Source organism: Papaver somniferum, chromosome 9, assembly GCF_003573695.1.
Source record: "Papaver somniferum cultivar HN1 chromosome 9, ASM357369v1, whole genome shotgun sequence".
NCBI lineage: Eukaryota > Viridiplantae > Streptophyta > Magnoliopsida > Ranunculales > Papaveraceae > Papaver > Papaver somniferum.
The window spans coordinates 102,840,669-102,866,701 of NC_039366.1; the positions used below are offsets into that span (position 1 = coordinate 102,840,669).

General features: G+C 37.9%; 1 protein-coding gene across 5 annotated transcripts; it reads right to left on the minus strand.

The window, feature by feature from the left end:
• Positions 1-14,506: 14,506 nt before the first annotated feature.
• LOC113308130 (pentatricopeptide repeat-containing protein At4g18975, chloroplastic-like) lies at positions 14,507-18,806 on the minus strand. Of its 5 annotated transcripts, none has more exons than XM_026556618.1 (8): positions 18,591-18,806; positions 18,460-18,481; positions 18,194-18,295; positions 17,586-17,705; positions 17,220-17,363; positions 16,660-16,872; positions 15,593-15,794; positions 14,507-14,762 (listed from the first exon to the last, which is right to left on the minus strand). In XM_026556618.1, the coding sequence occupies exons 1-7, from the start codon at positions 18,695-18,697 to the stop codon at positions 15,612-15,614; spliced, it is 891 nt and encodes a 296-aa protein (XP_026412403.1). In that variant the 5' UTR covers positions 18,698-18,806; the 3' UTR covers positions 14,507-14,762; positions 15,593-15,611. The 5 variants fall into 5 exon arrangements, with proteins under 5 accessions (XP_026412403.1, XP_026412404.1, XP_026412400.1 ...); XM_026556619.1 differs by lacking the exon at positions 14,507-14,762 and adding an exon at positions 14,951-14,968; XM_026556616.1 differs by lacking the exon at positions 14,507-14,762 and adding an exon at positions 15,363-15,498.
• Between the last annotated feature and the right edge of the window lie 7,227 nt (positions 18,807-26,033).

Consider the following 26,033-nt stretch of genomic DNA (forward strand, 5'->3'; position numbering starts at 1 on the left):
TATAAGACCGGATTATCAATTGGTTCCTTTTCACCTTGATTTTATATCAAAAGACGGAACAAAACCTAGGGTTTATCTGTGGGAGACAGATTTATCCTTTTATAGACTTTTTTTGTGTGAGACAGATCTGTTTATTATCAAGTCTGTGATTTTGGGTTGCAGCAACTCTTGGTTGTGGGTGAGATCAGCTAAGGGAATCAAGTGCGCAGTATCCTGCTGGGATCAGAGGCGTAGTAGTACAATTGTACTTTGGATCGGTGGGAGACTGATTGGGGTTCAACTATAGTCCAGTCCGAAGTTAGTTTGCAGTAGGCTAGTGTCTGTAGCGACTTAATACAGTGTGTATTCAATCTGGACTAGGCCCCGGGGTTTTTCTGCATTTGCGGTTTCCTCGTTAACAAAACTTCTGGTGTTTGTGTTATTTCTTTTCCGCATTATATTTGATATAATTGTTATAATACAGGTTGTGTGTTAAGATCATCAACTTCTCTAATCCAACCTTTGGTTGTTGATTACAGTTGATTGATCCTTGGACATTGGTCTTTGGTACCGTCCAAGTTATCTCTCTTTGATAAAGACTCGCAGATTTCTATTTGCTTGAGTAAAGATCAAATCGAGAGATTGAGATAATAACTCCTTGAGATACTTTTTATCTAGATTGAGTCTGACTGTCTAGTTGATTCTCTAGCAAATTATTTCGGAGTTAGTCCATACAGATTGCTAATCGAAATATTGGGTGGTGTTGTTAGACCCCCGCTTTTTCAATTACCATAGGAATTGCCCTTAGTCATCATATCAACTAATTGTTCTTCAGTCACAACATGACTAACATGTATAACATCATCCTCCAACAATTCTCTGACAATATGATAGTCTATCTCCACATGTTTGGTCCATTTCCAACAATGACCGTATCCTTTCCATGATAAGTAGAAGTATTTTGAAGAAGCTCCTTATCACCAGTCATATGTCTTAAAGCACCAGAATCAGAAATCCAAGTGGTTGAAGTAGAACCCCCAGAAGGATCATCACATAAATATGTTGAATTGATTTGCACACCACTAAAAGTTGTCTCAACTTGTGCAACATTTACAGTGGGCTTAGAATCAGAACTAGGTGGAGGATGATATCTAAAGAAACATCTAGTAGTATAGTGACCTGTTTTTTTACATATCTGACATTCAACTATAGAGAAATCCACAAAAAGCCTACTAGTTGAACCATCTGAAGCATTTGCACTTGAACTTGTAGAACCACTACCACCTTTAAATAAAAAAATATCATTCTTTGAAGAATTACCTTGACTTCTTGTTCTTACTTTTATTCTTTTCATTCTTGTTACCATTATGAACATTCCTTCCATAGGCTGCAGGATTATCAAGAATATTGGTGGATTCTTGATATTGATCACTAAGTCATTGTTCATGAGTTATGAGTCTAGCTTTTAATTCACTAAAAGTATATGGTGTTTCATGATTCTGTGCTGAAATTACAAAAGTGTCATATTCCTTTCCTAAGCCATTAAGAACATACATCATCAAATATGCATCTGAAACTCGACCATTAATTGCTGCTAAATAATCAGTAAAAGACTTCAAATTATGCAAGTAAACACATATAGACTGAGAACCCCTTCTAATCCCATGTAACTGATTGCGCAATATATTCCTGCTTGCTCCAAATTGAGATCTAAAACTATATCCAAGATATTGCCAAATTTCTCTGGTAGAAGACATACTTCACCAGACAGAGTTTTTGTAAATGTTGCTTTTAGACAACTAACTACAAATATATTTTCCTTTCTCCAGTAAATCCATCTTGGATTAACACTAGTAACACCATTAATAAGAACCTGTGATGGAGGTTCAGTGATTTCACCATTTACATGACCATAAAGATTAGTAGAGATCAACACAGATTCAAATTGATCATGTCATAAAAGGAAATTTGTATGATCTCTAACTTTATAGAAACTAAATTACCAATATTATTGAAAGGTAAAGCAAAATAACTTGAATTACCCTAAATCACATCATTACCAGACACATGAGCAACGAAAACTGGATTTTCAACTTGTGATTGTGATTGCGATTGATTCCATATATTTTGTGGATCTTGAGCAGTTTGTTGTAGGTGATTTTGATTACTCATTGAACCTCTAGTATTCGACATCAAAAATATTGAAAAACAAATCAAGATTTTCAAGAAATGAATGAAAGATAACCAAGATCTCGAAATTTGTTGAAAGAAATTGAATCAAACAAGTTGATTATAGATCAGAAAATTGCTGAAAAAGATATTTGATCTGAAGAAGTGAATGAATTCACAATTCTGTGTAAAAAAAAAGTTGTAGAATTCATCTTGATCGAACCACCTCAATGATACCATGTAAGATTTCTGGGCTTCCAACTCAAAACCAATTGGCAATGAGTGGAAAGGCCCATAGTGTTCTATTGTATAGAGACTAGGTGTTTTATTTTAGGCAATGTGAAACTATATTATCCCAACACTCCCCTTCACGGGTATGGGCGAGCGATTTAAGCATCTTAACACGTAGATCATATATGGGGTGGAAGAATTTATACCACTCACGTGTGGGCCCCAATCTAATACCATGTAAGAACTTAGAAAACATAAAAGATATTATTATAAGGTAATGATTAGGTGTTTTACACTTATAAAGAGGAGAGGTATTTATACAGACATGTGGATTTTATCCAATCCGATCTGCATTTTGATGGGTGGACATCCGATTCGTTTCTTGGCGGATCAGACGCGGGTGAGTTTTTGAAACCAATCATTTTCACGGGTTGGACGCGGGTGGAACGTCACCCGTACGTTGGACACCCGATCCTAAGGATAATTTTAGTATTATACATATATAAAGGTTATTATACAAAATTGGTAAATATTATATATATTTTCATATTGGGATGCATTGAACTTCCTCAAAGATATTCCAAAAGTGTCAAATTTTGATTGATCAGAGGCCCTCATGTCATCAAAAATTGTAATTTTGGTTATTGGAAAGACATTATTTAACTCTTGTTATGTTAATTACTTATATCTAAGTAATCTAAGTTTTAGAACTAAGTTATATTACTCAACTTCGACATTTACTTGGTTTGATTTATATTTGTTTTGAATCTGCAAATCCATCTGCATCTAATCCGCTCACCCGCGGGTGTCGAATCCGATGAATAATGGTTTGGACGCGAGTGAAAATCTCAAATCCGCCATTTAGACGGATTGGACGCGGGTGATACCAAATCCGCATCCACCCATCTGTTGCTCATCCCTAATCAAGCTTATAAAGCATAGTTTGGACAACATAAGCAAGATAAAGAACGGCCAGGATTCATTCTTGGCAAAGCTAAATCCATGACTGTGGTTGTTCACATTATTATTGTATAATTAATTTCTTATAATAAATACTTAATCAATGTCTTATTATACATGTCTTATAATTATCTTAATAAATATATTTTCGTTAGATAAATAATAAATTTGTTAATAAGGAATCATAATAACTTTTAAAATTCTTTTCAACCCATTACATTTTTCTAAATATATTTTAATGGTAGCTATTTTTTCCAATCGTTCAAGGCTTTGGTTGGAAAAATCTAGCAAGTATAGGCTTCTTTTTTTTTTGACACGATCAACGCGGAAATTGAACCCGCAACCTATAGGTTGGGAGCCCAACACCTGGCCAACTGGGCTAATTCCAGTTAATCATATCAATAGAAATTAGGGATGACCGAGATGGTGTTTAAGATTGGTGATGCATATTGGAGCCGGTGACGATTGTGATTGTGGTGGAAAAGGTAGTGGTAATGAGTGGTTTTGGTGGTGGTAGTGGAGGTTCAATGTGGTAGTGAGAAAATGTTTATTGTATGTCGTTAGGACACAAATAACATTATTACGGAAGTTGTGGATGATATTTTTAATGTGAAAATGAACTGGTTATAAAAAAAAACAAAAATTGTACAAGCTGGCCGCAATTTGTCCCGAAAAACAATCTCAGAATAATCGAACGATGGTAGGGTAATGGATCTACCATTGGGATAGTAAAAAATTTCGGTTGGTCCCACTACATGTTTCACTCGGTGGTTTCTTCGGGACATATATTCGGTCAACCTAGCAATTCTCCGTAAGAAAACATAATAATTAAAAAAACATGGAAAACAATTGTCAGTTTATATAGAGCCCACACAAAAATAAAAAGGCTTAACATTGACATAATCTTTTTAACTTATTATGGGCAATTTGGATTAAAAATTTATCTAACTGTTAAAATTTAATTACCATATTACTCACTTTTTTATTTGTTTTTCATAATAAATATTCTATTAATTTTCCATAGTAGACGTTGCATCAAAAACGATAATTAAATAATGATATTCAATATAATTTTATTAACTATTATTTAAATTGGCTAACATTTATTAAGTAGACCACAATGGTGGTCGTGGTGGTGTAAAGGAAAAAAATGTTGTGTTGTGGTCGTAAATGGTGATGGAAGTTTTTTCAGTAACAACAATAATGGTGGTTGGTTTTTTTGTAGACGTAAGTATTGGTGAGCATTGATGGTCAGTGAGTAATTTCGCATCGTCTCGCGTATTTCTTAATAAATGGCTGAACATTATTTTTGTTCAATAATGATGGATAATAGAGTCTATTGTCATTAGGTCTAGTGGTTAACCATTTGACTACGAGCTATATTTTTATGCAGCGAATAACCTCACATTTAGAAGATCAATGTCGTAGATTATCCGAGATTTTTCAAGAATTGGTGATATATATTTTCTGAGTCGAATGGGTTGCCATCTGAAATGCTCAACGTTTTATAATATATGGCTTAGATAAATGAATTAGTATTTATTTGTGTTATTCAGATGTAAGAACATACGATACAATATGTACTGTAGAGTCCATTCTAAGTTTTAATCTTTTTGGACCATTTTTAAAGGGGACAAAATCAACAAGGATTTTGAGTTTATGGGACAAATAAATTTATGGGACAAAATTATTTAGGGGACGAATTAGTTTGAGTGATGTAATTATTTTATTCTACATAGTTCGATGTTTTGGTTTTGTGTGGTCCCTAAAATAAGGGAGATGCAGAAGGGAAATACCATTTTAAATGATCGATAATATATTTTTGTCTTTGAAAACTATAAAACATATCAAACATCGTTGGTTTTTTTTAGTGAAAGAGGGCAAGAAGAGACATTATTTTGCAGAGTGTCAAAATATCGAACATACTGGAACGGAATCATATAAGAGTACATGATAAAAGATTTGTGGACTCAAGAGTAAAAATATCTATTGATTTTGTCTTCATTTTTGTAATCATAAGGATAGTAAACTCGATAATTAAAAAATATTAAATTTAATATCCAGATAAAAATTGTGCTCGTGCCATTTCGGCACAGGTTTAGCGCTAGTACCAATACAAGACACACAGCAGAAACAGTCATGTTAATTTCATTGACTTGACCATACATGATTTTATCCTAATACTACATATCAATTTTGAAGAGTATCGGGGTAATATTTTTACACCAACACTTGCGCGTATGAATTGTTGGAAAAATACTGTTTTATGTGAATAAAAATTAATAATAAAACGGTTTTTCCAAAAATAAAAACACCTTCCAAATTTGTCTCTTAGTTTTTACGGGATAAGTTTACCTTATATATTTATGATTTGGGTTAGGGTTTTATAATAGATGAACCTCTATTTTCTTGCCGTCCGTGAAGAGAACTTCTTCTTTGTCTTCTATGTTTGATACGAGGGTTTAAGTGCTAACCTTTCATGAGTTTTCCGCTGCCAAGTTCTAGAAGGATAAGTTTGAATGTGCTATTCAAATTTGTTAAGATTGTTTTATCTTGGAGGCAGATGTACCCGTAGGGCTATAGCATCATCTTTTTCAGGGTGTAGCCGGGCATTCTTGTCTTAAGGACAACATGTTGAACATGTGACTCAATTTACCATTACAAGTTTCTTCTGTCTACGGTGTTTAACAGAGGATGTTCAAGTCATCAACAATTGAATCGGAGACGACACAAAATCAGATAAGTGCCTCTTTTATTATTTATTTGTTTGATCAATTTTAATTATTATTCCCCAACAATCTTAAGACAAGAAAAATCTTAGAGTAACAATTAAGAAGATCAAAACTAAGAATGTTAACATTGGTTTTGTAGTCGTAATCTAAAGAGTAAACAACGTTAAACCCTGTAACAAAAGACTATCTAATTGGATGAGGGCAACGTAGAATTAAGCGATAGTTGAAGCTTTAATATCTATACGGAAGATTTAGTTTATGTGCGCTATAAATTGATTGTGAATTAGGCTATAGTTGAAGCTTAAATATTTGGTACATTCATGTATATCAAACTTGTATGTGATCAGGTGGAACCTACAATCTTTTGTCACGTAACTGGTGCTCGATTCCTTGGTCAGCAAAAAGATGTTGTTTGTAAGGTACGTTTACAAGGTATCAACAATTCAACTTGATCCTTGGAAGAAACAGACGACGATAGCAAGTTATCATCTGGTCTAGTACCTACACGAGGGTGTCGAGGTTGATACGCACATTAGTGAATGCCCAAATCAGTTGGCGTTTACGCAAGGAATAGGTTTTTAAGTCTCTTTAATTATATGGATGAACTGAGAAAGCTACCATCTGGCCTTGGTACATACCAACTTTTCTCCAAGTGTGTAGTGGAAAGTGCATTAACATAACGGCATGATACGCGACATAGATAGTTGACAGTGTGTGGAAAGAAATTCTTTCTTTTGTCATTAGTTGTCTTTTAAAGAAAGCTACGACTCAGTCAGTAACTTGAAGAAAGGTAGCTCTTTCTCTTTTAACTCAAGTGTTAGAGGAATGGTCGTGATGTTTTCGGAAAAATAATTTGGCTCCGTTCAAAACTAAACATGGAGACATGCTACATTCTCTAAAAGAATTTGGAGTAACAGGATAGGTATCAGAGAGTTCTTTGCTGGGTTCATTGATATGGTGAGATGAAAATCCTTTATTTAAATTGGTTTGTCATGTCTACTGCCAAAATGAAGTGGGTGGTCTTGGTGTTCACTACAGGGTGATTTTTAGTTGGATCAGTATGTAAGAACCCATAGATGCTAACTGCACTAAATTAATACATTGTGATTTTTTTAGTTCGAAGAAAAGGTTATGCATTGTAGGTTCTGGTTTGTCTACAAGGGAAGATAATGAGTGAAATATTTCTCTCAGTTTGGCAAGATTGTTAGGAGGGGAGACAATATTTTTTATCCAAGTCAAGGATGTGCATCGAAGGTCCAAGTTATCTCTTTTCTTAATTTGTTGGTTGGTAACAGCTTAATTGATAAATCATCTCTAATTTAAATCCCTGACTTAGAGCTGTGCTAGGAGGCACCATGAATGGAATGTACATGAGAACCGCGTAAGAGCTGAGACTAAGACATTAAAGCCGTGTAAGAGCTGAGACTAAGACATGAGAACCGTGTAAAGGCTGAGACTAAGACGATATTACTTGGACGCTGAGAGCATCTACTACAGAATGTGATGTGAATTATTCTACTGACTTACAGAGGGAGTTTGTGTCCAAACTGAGACTGTACTACGACAAGCTCTTGGAGAAAGGATCAGGCATGTTCAGACCATCACCAAAGATGGACAGATGTTTCCTTGATCTCCAGATTGACGGAGAGGAGGCTTACCATAATTTCTCAAGGGTCATCGAGAATGCCAGCGTTATTATGGAGACATATGAAGATTCAGTCCTCGGTGACGTCCAAGTTTACCCTGAGAAAGGGATGGTTGCTTTTTCAGCTGGTCTGCAGGGTTGGGGTTTCACTTTAACAAATTTCGCAAAAATGTATGCTTTTAAGTTCGATATTGATGTCAGTAAGATGGTGAAGAGGCTTTGGAGTGATAACTTCTTTGACCCGGCAATTAAGAGATAGATTACCAAGAGAACTTCTTCACCTACGTGCAAGTGTGGGTTTGTCCAGTTCATTTATGAACCCATCAAACAGATTATTGCCACTTGTATGAATGACTAAAAGGACAAGTTGTGGCCTGTTTTCTGAACTCGTTTTTTTTTACCGGAACACTAGAAGCATCAGATGACGAATGTGCTACGATGTATGGGAATGTATACACTAGTCTCCGTAAACGGTCGAAATTTAGCCACATTCTTGAATAACTAATTTTTATCACTAACCTTGGTTGTGAGTATAAGTTAATCAGGTGAATGACTAGGTGCAAAGATGAGGCGATGGATGTGGAACTGGAACACTAGATTTTGCGAATCGAAGTGCGTTCTCTACCAACAAAAACATCTGTGACGGTACTAGTGAGTATTGTGCAACAATTCATCTCTTTCAATAATTATGAAAAGGTACAGTGGAACTCGTTTCAGGTACCAACCCACATCTTGAGAGATATCTTTGATTAGGTAAATCTCTTCTTGGAGTAGAAATTGATACTCGGGGTTAACAGTCCCAATACAAGTCTTGTATGTGATTTTCGTTGAAAAACTATATTGGTAATACACCTTTATAATGAGAATGTAGAATAATAATATTCTAAAATATGCTGGGAATTTCAACTAAACGAGAAGAGGATAGGTTTATCATGTCGGTTTACTATCTTAGTTGCCATTTTAAACTTACTGGAAGTACTAAAATGTGGGGGGACCTTTGGCCATAGTCGTACTTGGACAGATTCAAGGCATTTTGGCCAGTTGAGTTGCTTATGCATCTGTAGGCTAGTGCACCTCAGTGTTCCCAAAAGGAACACTTGACTTAGGTAATGATATATAAGTAGATGTTGAGAAAGTATCCTTAATGGTTAATCAGATGTGGGACAAATTACAAGGTTTGGAAAATATGAAATGTACCTGATTTACCATATTATACACATATGTATAAACCTAGATACTTATCGTACCACATCTCTCTATAATGATATTTTGTGATATGATGAAATCTTGTGATGTGACTGTAACACCCCGAATTTCGGGCCTGGATTTCAACCCAAATCCAAAACCCAAAATCCAAAATGCTACCTTAAATATCAGGCCCTGACTTCCATACTTGGCCCAAGTCCAAACAACTAATTCTTTGTTTAATCTTTATTTATGTTTAATTCAGAAATTCTGTTGCAGCGGACATATAAAAATTCTTTTAAGAAAATCTAACCGTTAGATTGACGTGATTTTTAATTTATATAAACCCTAAAGAAATGTAATTCATCCTAAAAATTAATTTCACCGTTAAAAGTTCCGTATTTAATCCAAAAGATTTACGTTTTTAAGGAGGAGTCATAAAATAGAAACAGACACCAGGTAATTCAAGGAATATTTCGGACGTAAATACGAATCCATAAATTATTATAATTATATATTCTGAATCCTAACTTATCATATTTCCAATCATAAAATTTCTATAATTTTTAGTTTATCTTAAAGACCTTTTGACCATAGTCAAATGAGTAGTTGACCTGTACTGCAGAAACGTAAAACAGTGATGGTTCGTTTTACAAAAATCATATCAATTCATTCACAACGTCAAATTAGCTTTGACCTACCATGATGAAAAGATAAAAGAACCATATTCAAGTTTACAGAAGACACTAAAGTCTAAAACATAACATAGAATATTTTGAAAAATAGATAAAATTCAGTACAGCTGAATCTGACAGAAAACGTCTGAGTTTTGTACAGTGAAAACAACTGAAAAAAAATACTTCTGGAACTCAGAAAATTCTAAAATTTTTATATGTGCATATTGAAAGAGTTTTACATATACGACAAAAAAATGAAACAAAAAAAATATTATCTACTAATTATTATGGACAGTCAAACAGATCTGATCCAGAAATTTCCATTATTCAATCAAATAGAGTAGTCTAAACAAAACATTATTTTCATTGGTTATACGTTAACCCAATAATATCTAAAGTTTTAATAACCAATAAATAACTAATTAAATCATCTAAAAGAGTTGATGATATTTTATTACAATTCTCAATCATAAATCCTATGCAAACTACTACTAATAACACCAAAACCGATCTCTACGCTTTTCCGCCATTAGCTCCTTGTGGTGCCATAAAATCTGGAATTTTTTGTCATTAAACGACGTGAGTTGTGACACCCAGTAGGAAAAGAAGCAACAAAACATTTTATCAAACATTTTCAATTCTTTTTAAAACAACTAGCATGGTTAATAGCATCACAAATACATGGAAACACCACATCCATAAGAACCATCAAATCAATCACATCAAATCCGCTCGCCCCAGGGAGCCCCACGTGGGTTTAGGGAACAAAAGCATTCCCAAGGATATCTCGTATCCCATCAAAGTTGTTTTTAAGAATCACAATCTATGGACCGCAGCCCAACATACATAATCATACTCACAACATCGATTATCATTCATATATGAATCAAAACTTACAAAATAAAATTAATTAAAAGAAACTTAAATAAAAAGAAGGTTTTTGATTGTGTTGCGCCTACCTCAAACGCTAGCAATAATCCTTAGGAAGAACAGTAATGAGATCAATAATCAACTAATATCAAGGCCGCTCCAATTCTACGAACTAATCACCGCCGTATTATTTTTTTTTTTTTTGTTTCGTCTGGCTAGGAATAACAATGAGATGGAGAAACAAAGGTGCGGCTTGGTTTTTATCTCTTTTTTTTTTATTTTTTTTATTCATGCCCTAAACCTAACAGGAAACTAATTTAACCTAATTAAACTCTTCTCCTGATCGGCACCAAGTTGAGTATACATGGCCCAAATTCAAATTGGGCCCAATTAGCCAAACAACCTACTCACTATTGTTGGGCCCTCTTATATGAACTAAACACCTACTATTAATATTGTTGGGCCCTCTTATATGAACTAAACACCTACTAATAATATTGTTGGGCCCTCTTATATGAAACTAAACATCTACTAGTTAATGTCAAGTTTCTTTCTTTTTTTTTTTTTTTTTTTTACAAAATACCCTTTTAGTAAAAGACAAAAATACCCTTGAAATTGGGATGGATATTACAGTGACAAACATATAACTGTTTTATATCTACTAATAAATCGGTGTTGCTTAAGATTTGACAGGAAACTATTATGCGGTTGAAGTGATCTAAAGGATCAGTAGGTAACCAAAAGGTTTTGAGGATATAGTTTCTGTCTAACGTGTTTAGTATGCGTTGAATTTTCATATCCTCGTTTACCCTGGGAAAACGCAGGGATGCTCTGACTAAAGGATCAGAGTTTGGAATGCATGAGGTACATATTTAATTTCAAATATGTGATATATATTGCACTAACCTTAATTTTGAGGAGTTGTAAAGAATGTACTACTGGATAGTACATGTATTTTTTTATCCTTTACAACCACCTATGAAATATGTGATATTTACGATTTGACTGAAAGACCAAGTTGGTTGATTTGATCTAAAAGATCGAAGGGAACCAGAAGATATTCTGAAGAAAATGGTCTTTGTCAAACTTGATGCATTTAATGTGTGTTGTAAATGTGCAGTATATCAGGTGTATACAAATACCCTTGTATCTCAAGAGAATTACTGGGATGATCTGATTACAGACTTGCAATACTTGAGGTACATTTTAAATTGTGTATGTAATACATATTGTACTGACCTTAAGAGATGTTGTTGTTTCAGGCTATGGAAAAATCTTAGCCTATGTGTGTATCCTCTTAAGGAGTGTCTATCTAAGGAAGTCCTTAAAACAGACAAGATGAACTTGTATTTTGAAGAAATCAGAGTTTGTGTGCTTTAATTCAAGCATAAGAGGAAGACGAATGATTACTAAGATGCTTCTTAGAAGATATTCCTCTGTGACCGAAGCTTGTGGCCATCATTGCAATTGACTATGTGAGTATAAAGTAAATGAGCAATGACAGAGTCTAGACATACTCGGAGAAGGCTAATTCGGTAAGACAACTATACTTTCTAATGAAGTAATTTTAGTTAATTCGTGAAGTCAAAAATAAGTCTCAGTAGACATGTAAAGTCAAAAGAGAACCTCATAGACTTAGTGAAGTCAACAGAAAAATTAGTTTTCCTTTGACGAAAGGATTTTCTAGAGAGATAGTTTGTAATTATACATCGAGGGGGATGGGACTTAAGCTCATAAAATAAACTTGCCATGAAGGATACTCAACCTTGCTGACTGGAGATCCCAAGATCAAAGTTTTGAATGAGATAACTAATTTATGGTGGGTAATGGTAAACACTATCCGAGAATTATATTCTCTAGTCCCTTCCCTATGGTGTAGATGTGATAATGTGACTGCATGTGAAGGATGACTTTTAATAAGTCTTAATGAGTTCTATAGTTTCAATGTAAGATTGAAGTGGGGTGTAGCAGTGAACACTCTTGATGGAACTCACCTATCTGAATGAAGAAGTGGGTCGCTTCCTATGAGAATATAAGCTGATTCTCTAGAGCATTCTGAGAAACAAGAAACGTCCAGGGCCAAAACGGACACAACCGCATGAGCTTGGCAGCAACCTTGGAGATATCATGTGTGGTTGTTATCGCGAGTTACACCAAATGTTAGACAGTTCAAGACCTTATGGACACTGTCTAATAAGTATTTCCGGTTACCTCTCACTAAGCAAAGGTTCAAGACCTTATGGACACCTATGCCTATTCGTGATATTTCCTATTTTTCCGTGTTTTATCGTATTTTTATTCATGTGGGGGATTGTTGGAAAAATACAGTTTTATGTGAATAAAAATTAATAATAAAACGGTTTTTCCAAAAATAAAAACACCTTCCAAATTTGTCTCTTAGTTTTTACGGGATAAGTTTACCTTATATATTTATGATTTGGGTTAGGGTTTTATAATAGATAACCTCTCTTTTCTTGCCGTCCGTGAAGAGAACTTCTTCTTTGTCTTCTATGTTTGATACGAGGGTTTAAGTGCTAACCTTTCATGAGTTTTCCGCTGCCAAATTCTAGAAGGACAAGTTTGAATGTGTTATTCAAATTTGTTAAGATTGTTTTATTTTGGAGGCAGATGTACCCGTAGGACTATAACATCATCTTTTTCAGAGTGTAGCCGGGCATTTTTGTCTTAAGGACAACATGTTGAACATGTGACTCAATCTACCATTACAAATTTCTTCTGTCTACGATGTTTAACGGGGGATGTTCAAGTCATCAACAATTGAATTGGAGACGACATAATAATAAGATAAGTGCCTCTTTTATTATTTATTTGTTTGATCAATTTTAATTATTATTTCCAACATGAATTTCTTAGAAGGATAGGAGGAATAGGACGACTATGAGCTCATTTTATTTTAGTTTCATTCTTTATCATCCGTGGTATTAAGTAATGTTTAGTATCTTCCGATGCCGTATAGGTGTCCAAGAACAATTCATAAGCGCCACTGAAACTGAAAGTGTAGGGACTTTACCAAAAGGCCGGCATCATAAAGAATTACAAAGCCAATTATAAAATCTTAGTGTACTGTTGAGCCATCTCAGTGACATAGGGCTGTTGTGACGGTTGATTTTCTTTTATTATTTTGGTTGCTTCTTTGATTGTTCAACACAAATTGAGAAGTGATTTTCTTCGAGTTCAGTTACTGCACTTAACAAGCTCAAACCGGAGTCATGGGTTTGAAGTTTGAACGAAGGTGCATAGGGAGCTGCTCTAAGCCATTGGGATACTATAAAAGTGTCATTGATCTTCTTGCTTTTTATAGCATTCTTCTCTGAGACCACACTCGTGCATCAAACCCTTTTAGATCTCAACACTTGCGTCACGCAACAACACATTGGTAGTTGTTGCCAGTTGGTAGATGATAGTGCTATTTAACAAGAAAAGAGTAAAAAGTGTAGCTGTAGATAGCGATTGATTTCTATAACGCACTCTCCGCGTAACCATTTGTTTGACAAAACTTAAGTTTGAGATTCAACATGTTCATTCTATTTACCTATTTTATTCGATCTGTCTAGCTCATCTGAAGGAAAAACCTATTGTATTGATCAGAGTGTTAAATTTAATACTATCGACCGACACCTTAGCGCGTGAGTTAGAAAATAAATATATATTGGTAATCCCTGACTTTGCATAATTAACACCGACAGTACAGTGTAATGGAGTGTGTTTAAGCATCGTGTTATGAAATCAAAACCTTCATTTTGCACTTTGAAGTTTACTTTCCTATTCAATTTTCTTTTCTTCCCAAGTCGCAATGGTTGAGATAATTTTAACTTTTTGCTGGATGATGGCCTGGCCCTGAAGGACAGTCACATGGCACAAGTAGTTTTCCATCGGAGGCTCTGTTTATGCATGATGATTCAAACAAATAAGTTCCCCATTTATAACTAGAAACGCTACAAACTGATGGCCAACACAAATTGAAGTGACCAAGAATATAAGTGCTAGATAAAAGTAGTCAGACAAAGTTTGGAAGTATTTAAAAGCGCTTTCGTTCCTACTCGATTATTATACATAATTGAGAATCCCAAACTCAACTCATGTGTTGTGCTTTTTTAGCATGCACACACACCCACGATAAAAAGGTTTTTCAAGAGCAGAACACACACCAACAAATGTGTAGAAAAATGTTGCTTCGCTTCAATTACCAGAAAGATTGATTATGTCTAAAAAAAAAAAAAAAAATCTTTGATCACACTCCTCCCCTTTTTTCTCCTGGTTGTCCAGTGGTTTAACAAACCAACTAATATTCACCTACACAAGTGTGGTCAATAGTTGAAATGGGTTTAATGCAGTATAAAAAAATTCTCAATTTTCAAGGAGAGCTTGTAAAAAGAAAGAACAAAAGCGATATTCATCAACTTTGTGAACTGGCTACTGAGCAAGGGTTAAGTCATCCAAAAGTCATTGTAAACCTCTTACTGATTCACCAATACAGAAGTGTTCAGCGGATCTTATTGCTTCAAAATCACAGCAAACCATCGACAGAGTTAGTTTAGAAAACATAAAAACAAAACAAAAAAACATCTTCTGGGGATGGTATTTTTATGACTCAATATATTTGAGCCCAAAAGCAAATTAGCTCGTTATGACAAAATAAAACCATCTAACCAATGGGTAGAGGACATGGAGTCATTTCTTGAACGGGTGAAGCTAGAAAGTGGAAGCAAGAGCAGCACCTGATGGTGCAACTGCTACAATAAGCTATTGCAAAAACACAACACTGCCAACTTTAAACATTGTATGCACTGAAAGAGAGAGATTTGAAGATTAAACTCTTTCACCATCTGTTTGTGTTATCTAGGCAATGAAACTACTCATTCTATCAGTAAATCTTGAAACATCCAGTTTTCAACAAGAGCTGATTACAGTTCATGTCCTATATAGATGTCATGTATGTGCTCACTGCCCAGTAAACATTTTTTTCCCATTAAAAAACACATAAGGGAAAAGTTGGATCACAGTGTTCAGAAGGCATATTTGTCAGATTCTGTAGTTTGTATACATGTTACAAAAAAAGGTGGATTAGGAACAGCAAAGGTGATGATGAGATAGCCAAGCAAATCAATAAATGCAACGGGTACCTGATTTATCCACTTTCTTTCACGCGGCTTTTTCAGACTTCCTGGGATGCTCCTTACTTTTTTCAATCAATAAATAGTTATACTTCTCCAATACCAGCTTTTGTTCTTCGAGTAAACCCAAACTTTTGTATGCATCAGCCACTTTTTGCACCACCGATTTACCAGGAGGTTTCCGATCATATGCTTCTAGGCACTTGAAAAGCTGTTTTCATCAGAAAAATAAGAAATAATCAGCCCAGGTAGATGGGAGACACGATGGTTTTAAGACTATCTGAGTAAAACTGTAAAAGTAAGAAAAAAGAAAATAATTTTTTTATTTTGAATGATTTAAGTTAAAACATCAAGAGGTGGGATGAGATATTCTGCAATGAACCGCAAAGCTCTGCGTTCAATCATTAGTTATTTGAGCACTCAACAGACACCAATACAACTTAAGTGTCTGTCGTAGAATCAGGAAACCGGGTTAACCACCAATACAATTTAACTATTCGTCGTACAAGCAAATTTGCTCACTTGACTCTAGCTATAGATGTGGCTACCTAGGGTTTGTAGATAGTAATTAGCAAGGGGTGAGATTGGCAAATGTCTAAAATCACCAAAAACCAGTACATGGGATTGCAAATAGACTTGGGGACATCACCAAAAGGGTGAAAAACTCCCACGAAATATCTTGATATGGGAATTGGTGTCAGGAAAGTTTATGAATACAGGCTTACCCCAAAATGGTTGTTGTACCATTATATTTAGATATGAAAAGCATCTAGGTATTCATTAAATGCTGATTTGCAAAATAATTGTACTCAACTTAAAAAAGGAAATAGTTCAAAAAAATGTTTCTAAAAGTATGGAATCCCGAAGGTTTTCATCCGAAACTGAGGAACTGGTGCAAACTGTTGCTGATTTTCTAATTCAACAAGTCAACCCTATTTGGGTCTAAGTGCAACAAAACACAACAATCTATTTTACTGACACGCAATGATATCTCAGATAATTTACTTGATTGAATTGCTGATATTAAAAATAAGGATACAACTGAAGGAGAGAATTCAATATGGATAAGGGCATACCTTTACAAGTCTTTCAAACATGTTGTTCTGGTAATATATCGATATCATAAGGTCACACAACTCCTTGGGCACTGAATGCATATTATTACCAACTTTTCTAGCCCAAATGATGTGTGCTTCTTCTGGCCTGTGGTCCTTTTCTAGAGCGCGTATCAACTGGCCATAAGTTCCCATCGTAGCGCCTTGCCCTTTACTTAACATCCACTTAATTACCTGGAATGAGATTCAAAAAGGGAAGGCTAAAAGAAGTCAAGAAAAAAAAAAAAAAAAATATCTGGCCAATCAGTTATATATGATATCATTCAGATAAACTCTTTTCCCTTTCCGAATCCCATGTACAGACAATTACTGCCCTTTTTCCACCAACAATGTGAGAAACAAAAAAATCAGCCTTCCATCTCAGCCTAAGAATTTGGTTCATGTTGATTTCAGCGAATGTCTTATCCTCTCGTAATGATAAAATTAAAAATAGTCAAAAAGTAGGCGTAGATCCAACAACACATAGAACTTGGACGCTTAAATATTTACAAAATAACAGAGAAAAGAATATTTGCTCATGCCTGAACAACTCTATGCCACTGGTGCTCCCTTTCAAGAGCAATCAACATTCTCTTCAGAGAGACAGTTGGGAACTTCTGCTCTGTCGCAACCCATGCATCAAGTGTGCTATAGATGGTTTCTTTACAATCCTCGAGGTCAAGAAGCTGCAATATTGTAAGAAAATTTATGTAAGTCATGATCAATGGAAATATAGAACATAGCTCATAGATGCTTTCCTAAATGTTTCAGTGCGAGTAATCCATTTCATTCTCAGTTTTGTCAAGGGAGGAACCCAGTTTTGTGTTTCATTTAGTGTTTCAAAAGGTATTGTATGATCGCCCTCCTTTACATAAGTAATACAACATGGAGTTTGCAGTCGTACTTACTGTGTTCATGAGAAACTTGACCTTATCTTTTCCCGACACAGTCCTCCCAATCTCGCGCTTATCTATGATACTCAAATCTTTCTTTGGAAGCTCTTGTATAGCTGGATTGTTGTTTTGAACCTGAAAAGAATTCACGTTATTAGTATTTAGAAACCATCAACTGACAGAAATCTTGGCTTCAACATCTTAAATACACATGGATAAGCATAAACTCTTTTGCAAAATGCTTAGCAATTTGAAAATTACTGTTGCGTTGTTCTTATTGAAACGACTTTATTATTGCTGATGTATATATCTATAAATTAACAACGATTCCCGTTCTAGCTTTCTGTTATCAAAAATAGGTTGCAAAGACTGAGAAAGGAATTTGCCCGCATAGGATGCATATACTTAACATGAGGCAACAAAATGACCAACTACTTTGAAAGCCAAGTGAGGTTGTTGTTTTCTCCCTTCTAAAACTTTAATTTGTTTGACGAAGGCAAAAATGAAATGACACGCATCGAGGAGAGAGGCTCAGAATTATGTAGGAAATCATAAACTAATCATACTACTTCTACTTTGATTTATGAAACCTTTATAGAGCAATTTCTTTTTATCAGTCTCACCTCAGCTGAGGGTTTCATTTCTTTCTGAGTAGAAAGTTTTTGCCTCCAAGGTTGCACCATGGTACTGTAACAACTGCGGCAACATTGAGCAATCCAATCTACCTGTACAGCAAAAATATCACAAAATCAATCCAAGTTGAACACATCAAGTTCAGTATGATACTGAAAGCGAAAAAACATATACTCCGTCCACTTTAACCCCAGTTATATACCCTATAATTAATTACTATGATTTTGATTAAGAATTAAATGGGAGAAACTAATACCTCCATTGTTGAGTTGGAATTCCTGCAAATAAGCCAATCTATATTCAAAATTTGGGTTCAGGGTAATGAAAACCACATACATAACTAAAACTGATTAAAAGAAGAAATGTAGAATAAACGGGAAGAAATACCTAAGCAAGAGACACTGAGAAGTAGAATTAGATACGGAGGCTGACATGTTTGAAGCAATCCGCATAGAGAGCGATTTATTGAACTGAGAAATCATCCCTCTATACATTTTTTCTTCTTCTTCTTTTTGGGTTGTTAAAAACACCTTGAGTTCAATTCCCTCTTCATTTTACTACGAAGAAGTTGAGGATTCCTCGTTGTTTTCAGTTTCTGCGGATACTGATTATTAGGTTGGGAATTGTTACTGGGCCTTTTATTCTGGCGGTCATTATTGTATGTACACCTCTCATCATCCTCCACGTGTATAGAAAGAGACACGTGGAAGGCATGTGAAGCGAGACATCAAAATATGATAGCAAGCATTTCATCAGAAGATGCCATCGGTCAGCAGATCTGACGATCAGGGACAGAGGACCACAGAGGTATGATGGGACAGAGGACCACAGAGGTATGATGGCTCAGAGGAGCACCAGATAATACCCCTTGGGTATTAACACACCCAATCCCGAGGAAGATCCCAGATCAACGGCCGAGAGGAAGTTTGGCTGACACAGATGTGACCAGACAAAGAGACACTTGTCTGACACGAGCAGACATCCATCTGCCCGCATTAAATACCAAAGAGATATACACGTGTCGATCAGCTCGTGGAAGAAGCGAGGATAACCCTTCGTGTTCAAGCTCAGGCCGCGGCATATACCGAAGACCTCTGCGTAATAGGCAAAAAGCACAAGAAGATAAGATTACAACGGCACTTCAGAGATGGGACCCACGTACTCTCCCTATAAATACCCCTCTCCAATAAGAGAGAAGGGGCAGACCATTTTGGAGAGCAATTAGAGGAGAATATAGGAGAGAGAAATAGGAAGAGTAAGTAATCCACCTACTTCCGCGGACCCATGTATATTCTAAAGTCATTCGACTATCTTTGTAACCATTCAGTACATAGTGAAACACCAAACCCCGTGGACGTAGGCCTTAGTGCCGAACCACGTAAATCTGTCTCATTTACATTTGCATCTTACATTCGCGTTAAACTTCATATGCTTTATTTATACTTGTTCTTGATTTATTTCCTTACACGAACATTATTATGATAATATTCGACTAGACAATGACAAGCCCGAAGGCTTTGAGTCGATGAATCGATATAATCATCCCGTTACGCATACGATGTACAATTCTAGAATTAGGACGTGTGCGAATATTGTTTGTGAACACTTGGATGGCCTCGATTTATGTGTTCACAATTTGGCGCTAGAAACAGGGACTTGTCCCGGTAAAAGATTTATCTTATCCTGTGATTTCACCTTAAAACGCGCATTATGGTTGTGCCCTTTTCTGGGTTCAGCGTGCTTTCAAAATTTTTTTTTGGGTTCATGTTCTTCATTTTCACAAACACCATTTCAAAGCAGACAAACCCGCGGCTATCTATCACGATTTGCACGTGAGGTGTTTTCTTCAACTAAGACTTAATAATCCAGATTCATGAGTCCTCGTGACGGATCTGCCTTTTCAAGAGTTCTTTTTCAAAAGTAGTCTGAAAACAAGATTCATGATCGTTTATTAAAGGATTTGTATTTCAAAAACTAGACCATGAAGTCTTTACATTTCTCTTCTATTAGGGCCCTTGGGCAACTCATTTCCTTCTATTCCAATAGTCTTGCGGGTACGAATGGCGCTAACCCGATCCTCGTGGATATCTTTGGTTCTCCTTATTTATTTCCCTATGCAGGAAAGGATTAAACATGGAGAAGATACTAGAGGCAGGAAAAACCAAAGCCTCATCAAAGGAGACACCGAGGGTTACCTCGGTCATGACCCGAAGCAAGCAGAAAGGAGACAAAGCTAAAACAACTAGCTCAGAGGCAGGATGCTGCGGAAATCACTTCACCTATGAACACTAACTCCATTGCAGCCGCGGCTCTCAAAGCAGCAGCCACGAAGACTGTTGCGGCCCTCCAGCTACAGAAGCTAACAAGACTTGGTCAAGCCAAATCCATCAACAAAAAGAAGGGGTAGCAGAATCTATGACGCATCACCCGCACATCCACCAATCTTCGGAATGCCGTCAACCAACGGTCAGAATCAAACCATACCAGTGCTTTTAGACCACGGGCGGAAGCTCAACCGAGGGGACCAAACTTGGAGATATCAACGATTGAAGCTGATCCTCGGCCACCCTTAATACACACTGTAGACGAAGGGGGAACTGGCCGTAGGGGTACCAGCCGGAACTCCCAATCAGGGATCAAACCAATCCCACCGACTGATGGTAGAGCTCGAAGAATTGAAAAAGAGCCAGCAGGTCTACGCAGATGCGTAGCTCTTCTGGCCAGGGAGAACCAAGACTTGAAAGATAAGATTGCCCAAAGCACGAAGACTAGCCAACAACTGGACGAAGCAAATTCTAAAGCCAGAGCCAATCGAGACCGAAGAGTCATCCTAGCAAATGACGCCAGGGGAAGCAGTGCATCCGATCCGGAATATGCCACCGAAGAGTTAGACTATTATGACAGCGAAGATCGAAGAAAGAAACGCTCAACTGAGCATGAGAACGTGGGATATTACCGCGCAATGGAGGAGCTGCGTGATGAGATGATGGCTGAGATCAAACAGTTAAAAGCCAGACAAGGCGGAGGAAGGCTTGAAGAGGTGATGAAAGAAGCTAACTCCACGCCCCTAACTCATCGCCTGGCAAATACCCCATTCCGTTAAAGTGCCCTGTCCCAACTTTTGAATGCTACGACGGATCCAGTGATCCCGCGGCACATATCCGGTATTATAACCGTATCTTAGCCCGATGGAGTCAGAACGACGCCGTCCTCTGTAGATATTTCCCATCAAGTCTGAAGGGATCGGCTTTGTCTTGGTTTGACAACCTACCACCTGATTCCATCAACTCCTACGATCAACTCGCAGAGAAATTTCTGAGGACATACATGTACAACAAAGCTGTCAACACTGGAATGGATAAACTTTTTTCTCTGGCAATTGGCTACAAGGAAAACACGAGGGAATACACAACAGATGGCACAAGATCTGCCAAGCCATAGGGAGTGTGGACCCAGTAGTAAGTATCAACTGCTACAAGTGGGGATTAGACCGAATGAGTCCACTATTTGTTGAGATTCATGGAAGCGTGCCTAAGACAGAAGGAGATCTTCGAATAATTATTGAAAAGTACGCTCGTCTTGAAGAAATCCAGCGTGAGAACCCGAGGGCACACACGCAGAGGTCTCACCGTACCAATTCCGCAGAACAAACCAACGGGGCCAAAAGAAATAGCTCAGTGGAACGGCCTCACGAAGATAGGAAGGAACGAAGAGATGAACGACGAAAAGACGATCGAAAATTCGAAGATCAAGTTTACACGAAGCTCAATGCTAGCTATGCTCGGATCTTGCGAGAGATCAAAGGAAGGGAAAATTTGGAGTGGCCGTGGTCTAAGGGAAAACAGCCCCCAAGAACCGAGAAGTCTAAAGATTACTGTGAGTATCACTGCTTCAATGGACACCAGACCGAGAAATGCAAAAACCTCAAAATAATGATCCAAAAACTGATTGATGCTGGCGAACTCAAACATTACATACGAAAGGAGGTCGCCGAGGATAGATCCAAACGGACCAAGCAAGTCCAACTTCCAGAGGGAAACCGCACAATCAACACCATCTCGTGTTCCGAAGCCGCGGGGCCCTCCCTTACAGGCAGATAGGAAAGAGGCTACGGAAGCAGTTCGAAGACCACTGCGAATTATATAAGATTGATGGCGTAGAGGTGGACGAACACGAAGAGTGGATGGACGCACCTATTATCTTCGATGCTGAAGATATCGAAGAAGATATGGAAGATCATAACGATCCCTTGGTCCTCACACTACCAGTGGCTGGATGTAACCTCAAAAAGATCCTCATAGACGGGGGAAGCTCAGTGAACGTTCTATTCTACGACGCATTCAACAAAGATGAAGCTCCATGATGAACAGCTAATGACCTCTTATTACACCATCTACGGATTCAATGGAGCCCACAAAGCCATTGGGAGACATCGTGTTGCAGGTTAACGCCGGACCCATGAAAGTAGAAACACGATTCAGCGTGGTTGACGCCCCATCCCCCTATAACGCCATTATTGGACGAAAGTGGTTACATAAACTCAAGGAGTGGCTGCAACTTACTACCAATATCTCAGATTCCCTACACCTGAGGGAGTGATGGAAATCAAGGGAGATCGGGTCTCTGCAAAAGAGTGCCAGACCACTCAGGATCGTATCAACACGAGCAAGAAGAGCAGCGAAAAACCCGAAGGATTAAAAATAAAGAAGCTGCGAAAGAAAAGGCCATAGACCTGTTCCTCAAGGAAACCACAGGGAGGGGTTTGACAAAAGATGATAATGTCCTAAACACAGAGACAGGTACTTCAGCAGCCAACGAAGGACAGAAACATACCAAATAGCAATCAAAGAACGTCCCAGTCCTCGGGGACCCGAAGCCGGTGTTCACACCAGTAGAGCCCGTAAAAGAAATCAACATAGGAACGGAAGAAAACCCGAAGATGATCAAAGTAGGGACCATAATGGACGAAAGAAGAGAAGATTCCTTAACCAAATTACTTAAAGAATACGCGGATGTATTCGCCTGGAAGCTAGGAGATATGCCGGGGATTGATCCGAAAATAATCCAACACGAGCTGCGCATCAAACCAGGCACGCCACCTTTCAGGAAGAAAATAAGAAAAGTTGCACCGGAGTATCATAAGGCAGTGGAAAAAGAACTTCGGAAACTACTAGCAGGGTTCATCAAGGAAGTCAAATACCCTACATGGATCTCCAACATGGTCGTCGTTCCTAAGAAAAATGGAGGGGTTAGGATATGCATCGACTTTACTAACCTCAACAAGGCATGTCCAAAGGACAGCTATCCCCTGCCAAGCATAGATCAGCTGGTTGAAGCAGTGGAAGGATACGAAGAGCTGTCATTCATGGATGGATATTCTGGTTACAACCAAGTAGCCCTGGCAGAAGAAGATCAACTACACAACATTCTACACCCCACATGGCCTTTATTGCTACACTAGAATGCCCTTTGGACTTCGAAACGCAGGGGCAACGTACCAAAGAATGGTCGATGCTATCTTCAGGCCATGGATTGGTAGTACCTTAGAAGTCTACGTTGATGACATGCTCGTCAAAAGTAAGCTGCGCAAAGATCACCACCAGGATCTGAGAGATATTTCGAAGCAATGAGGAAACATCACATGAAAGTAAATCCAGAAAAATGCACTTTCGGTGTCACCTCAGGGAAATTCCTCGGATATCTGGTAACAAAAAGGGGCATTGAGGTAGACCCAGCGAAGATTCAGGCCATAGTAGAAATGCCATCTCCGAAGAATTTAAAAGAAGTGCAGAAGCTCAATGGGTCCATAGCAGCCTTGGGCAGATTTATTGCCCGATCCTCGGACAAATGCAAACATTTTTTCAATATTCTCAAAAAAGGGAGTAAGTTTGAATGGACCGCAGAATGCGAAGAAGCCTTCCAAAGAATCAAGGAACACCTGGCTTCAATTCCAATCCTGCAGAAGCCTGATCCTGATGAGGTTTTGGCATTGTACATAGCAGCGACAGAAGACGCAGTTAGCGCAGTGTTGGTCAAAACCAATACGAAGATAGAACAACCTATCTATTATGTCAGTAAGACCCTCAATTCTGCGGAAAGGAACTACACGAAGATCGAACAACTTATCCTGGCATTGGTGTGGGCTACTCAAAAGCTGAGAACCTATTTCCTAACTCACTTCATCCGCGTCCCATGCAAAGCACCACTGGAAGCAGTCCTCAAAAGCGCGGGAAAAGTAGGCAGAATAGCCAAGTGGAACACCCACCTGGACCAATTCAACATCATTCATGAAATTCAACATTCCCAAAAATCCCAAGTTTTGGCGGATTTCTTAGCAGACCTCCCCTGGACAACGACGAAGAGATTAGGGAATACCAGAAGCCGACGAAGAAAGCAAGGATCCATTGATGTCCTCGAACCCGCGAGTCAAAGACAATGGGAAGTCTTCGTCGATGGTTCCAAAAATAAGGAAGGGGCAGGAATAGGCATTGTCATCACCACCCCAACTGGAGAAAGGATCGTACAGGCACTCAGGTTAGAATTCAAAGAGCATACTAACAACATCGTCGAATACGAGGCAGTCGTACATGCCCTCCGCTTAATAATATGGGGGTAACCGATGTAAGACTGACAAGTGATTCGCAGCTTGTCATACGGAAAATAGGGCTCGAATACAATGTGTACGACGACACCCTCTCAGCTTACATGGCCTTGGTCCAAACATTGGCATCACAAATTCCGAACATCAAGTTCCGGCACTTATGCAGAAGGGATCTCAGGCACGCGGATGCCCTAGCATATATATCATCCATGCTGAAGGACAAGAGTATCGAAGCTATCAAAATCACAAGGGTATACGAACCCTCGATTGCAACACAATTTTCCTTTGCTACAAATCAAGATACAGTGGAAGAAAATATCGAAGATCAGGTGGGAGAAGACATCCGTGACGATTTTGACGAAGAAGATATCCTTCAAGAGCAAATCAAGACGAAGATTTCAGCAACGAAGATGATTGGAGAATGATGATCCATGCGTTTCTCAAGGATGGAACCTTACCCGCGGATCACAAACAAATAGGAAAATACTCTCCAAAGTAGGAAGATATGACCTTCGGGATGGAATCCTGTACAAGAAATCTTTCCTCGGACCGTTACTACGTTGCTTATCCAGGAAAGAGGGGCATCGAATTCTAAACGACATCCATTATGGTGACGCAGGAAATCATAGCGGCATGAGATCACTAGCCGACAAAGCAAAAATGCAAGGATATTACTGGCCCACAATGGTACAAGATGCCGCAAGAATGTCCCGACGATGTGAAGAATGTCAGCTTTGCCAAAAAGATACATGCACCAGCAACAACGTTGAATTCTGTGGATAGTCCGTGGCCATTCGCAAAATGGGGCATAGATATCGTGGGGCCTTTCATCGAAGGATCAGGGAAAAGACGATTTTTGATAGTAGCCACGGACTACTTCAGTAAATGGGTGGAAGCCAAAGCCTTAGCCAGGATCAGAGACGTGGACGTGTTTACTTTCATATTCCAAAACATTATTTGCAGGTTCGGCATACCAGCGGAAATCGTGTGATAATGGTAAACAATTACAGGGGAAAAACATAGACATGCTCTTCGACACTTTCAAAATAAGGAAAAACAAGTCCACCCCCATATACCCTCAAAGCAACGGACAAGCGGAAGCTACCAACAAGACCCTCGCCCTTATACTCAAAAAGCAATTAGACGAACACAAGGGGCGATGGTGTGAACACTACACAATTATGGGCATACAGGACAACACGAAGATCTGCCACTGGGGAATCCCCGTT

Excerpts from the sequence above, each read along its gene's own strand:
- LOC113308130 (XM_026556618.1), bottom strand. The coding sequence starts at position 18,697 with ATGTATAGAGGGATGATTTCTCAGTTCAATAAATCGCTCTCTATGCGG. Across the intron at positions 18,482-18,590 it reads TCTCAGTGTCTCTTGCTTAG|GAATTCCAACTCAACAATGG; the intron begins GTATTTCTTCCC and ends GCTTATTTGCAG. Across the intron at positions 17,364-17,585 it reads TCAAGTTTCTCATGAACACA|CTTCTTGACCTCGAGGATTG; the intron begins GTAAGTACGACT and ends ACAATATTGCAG.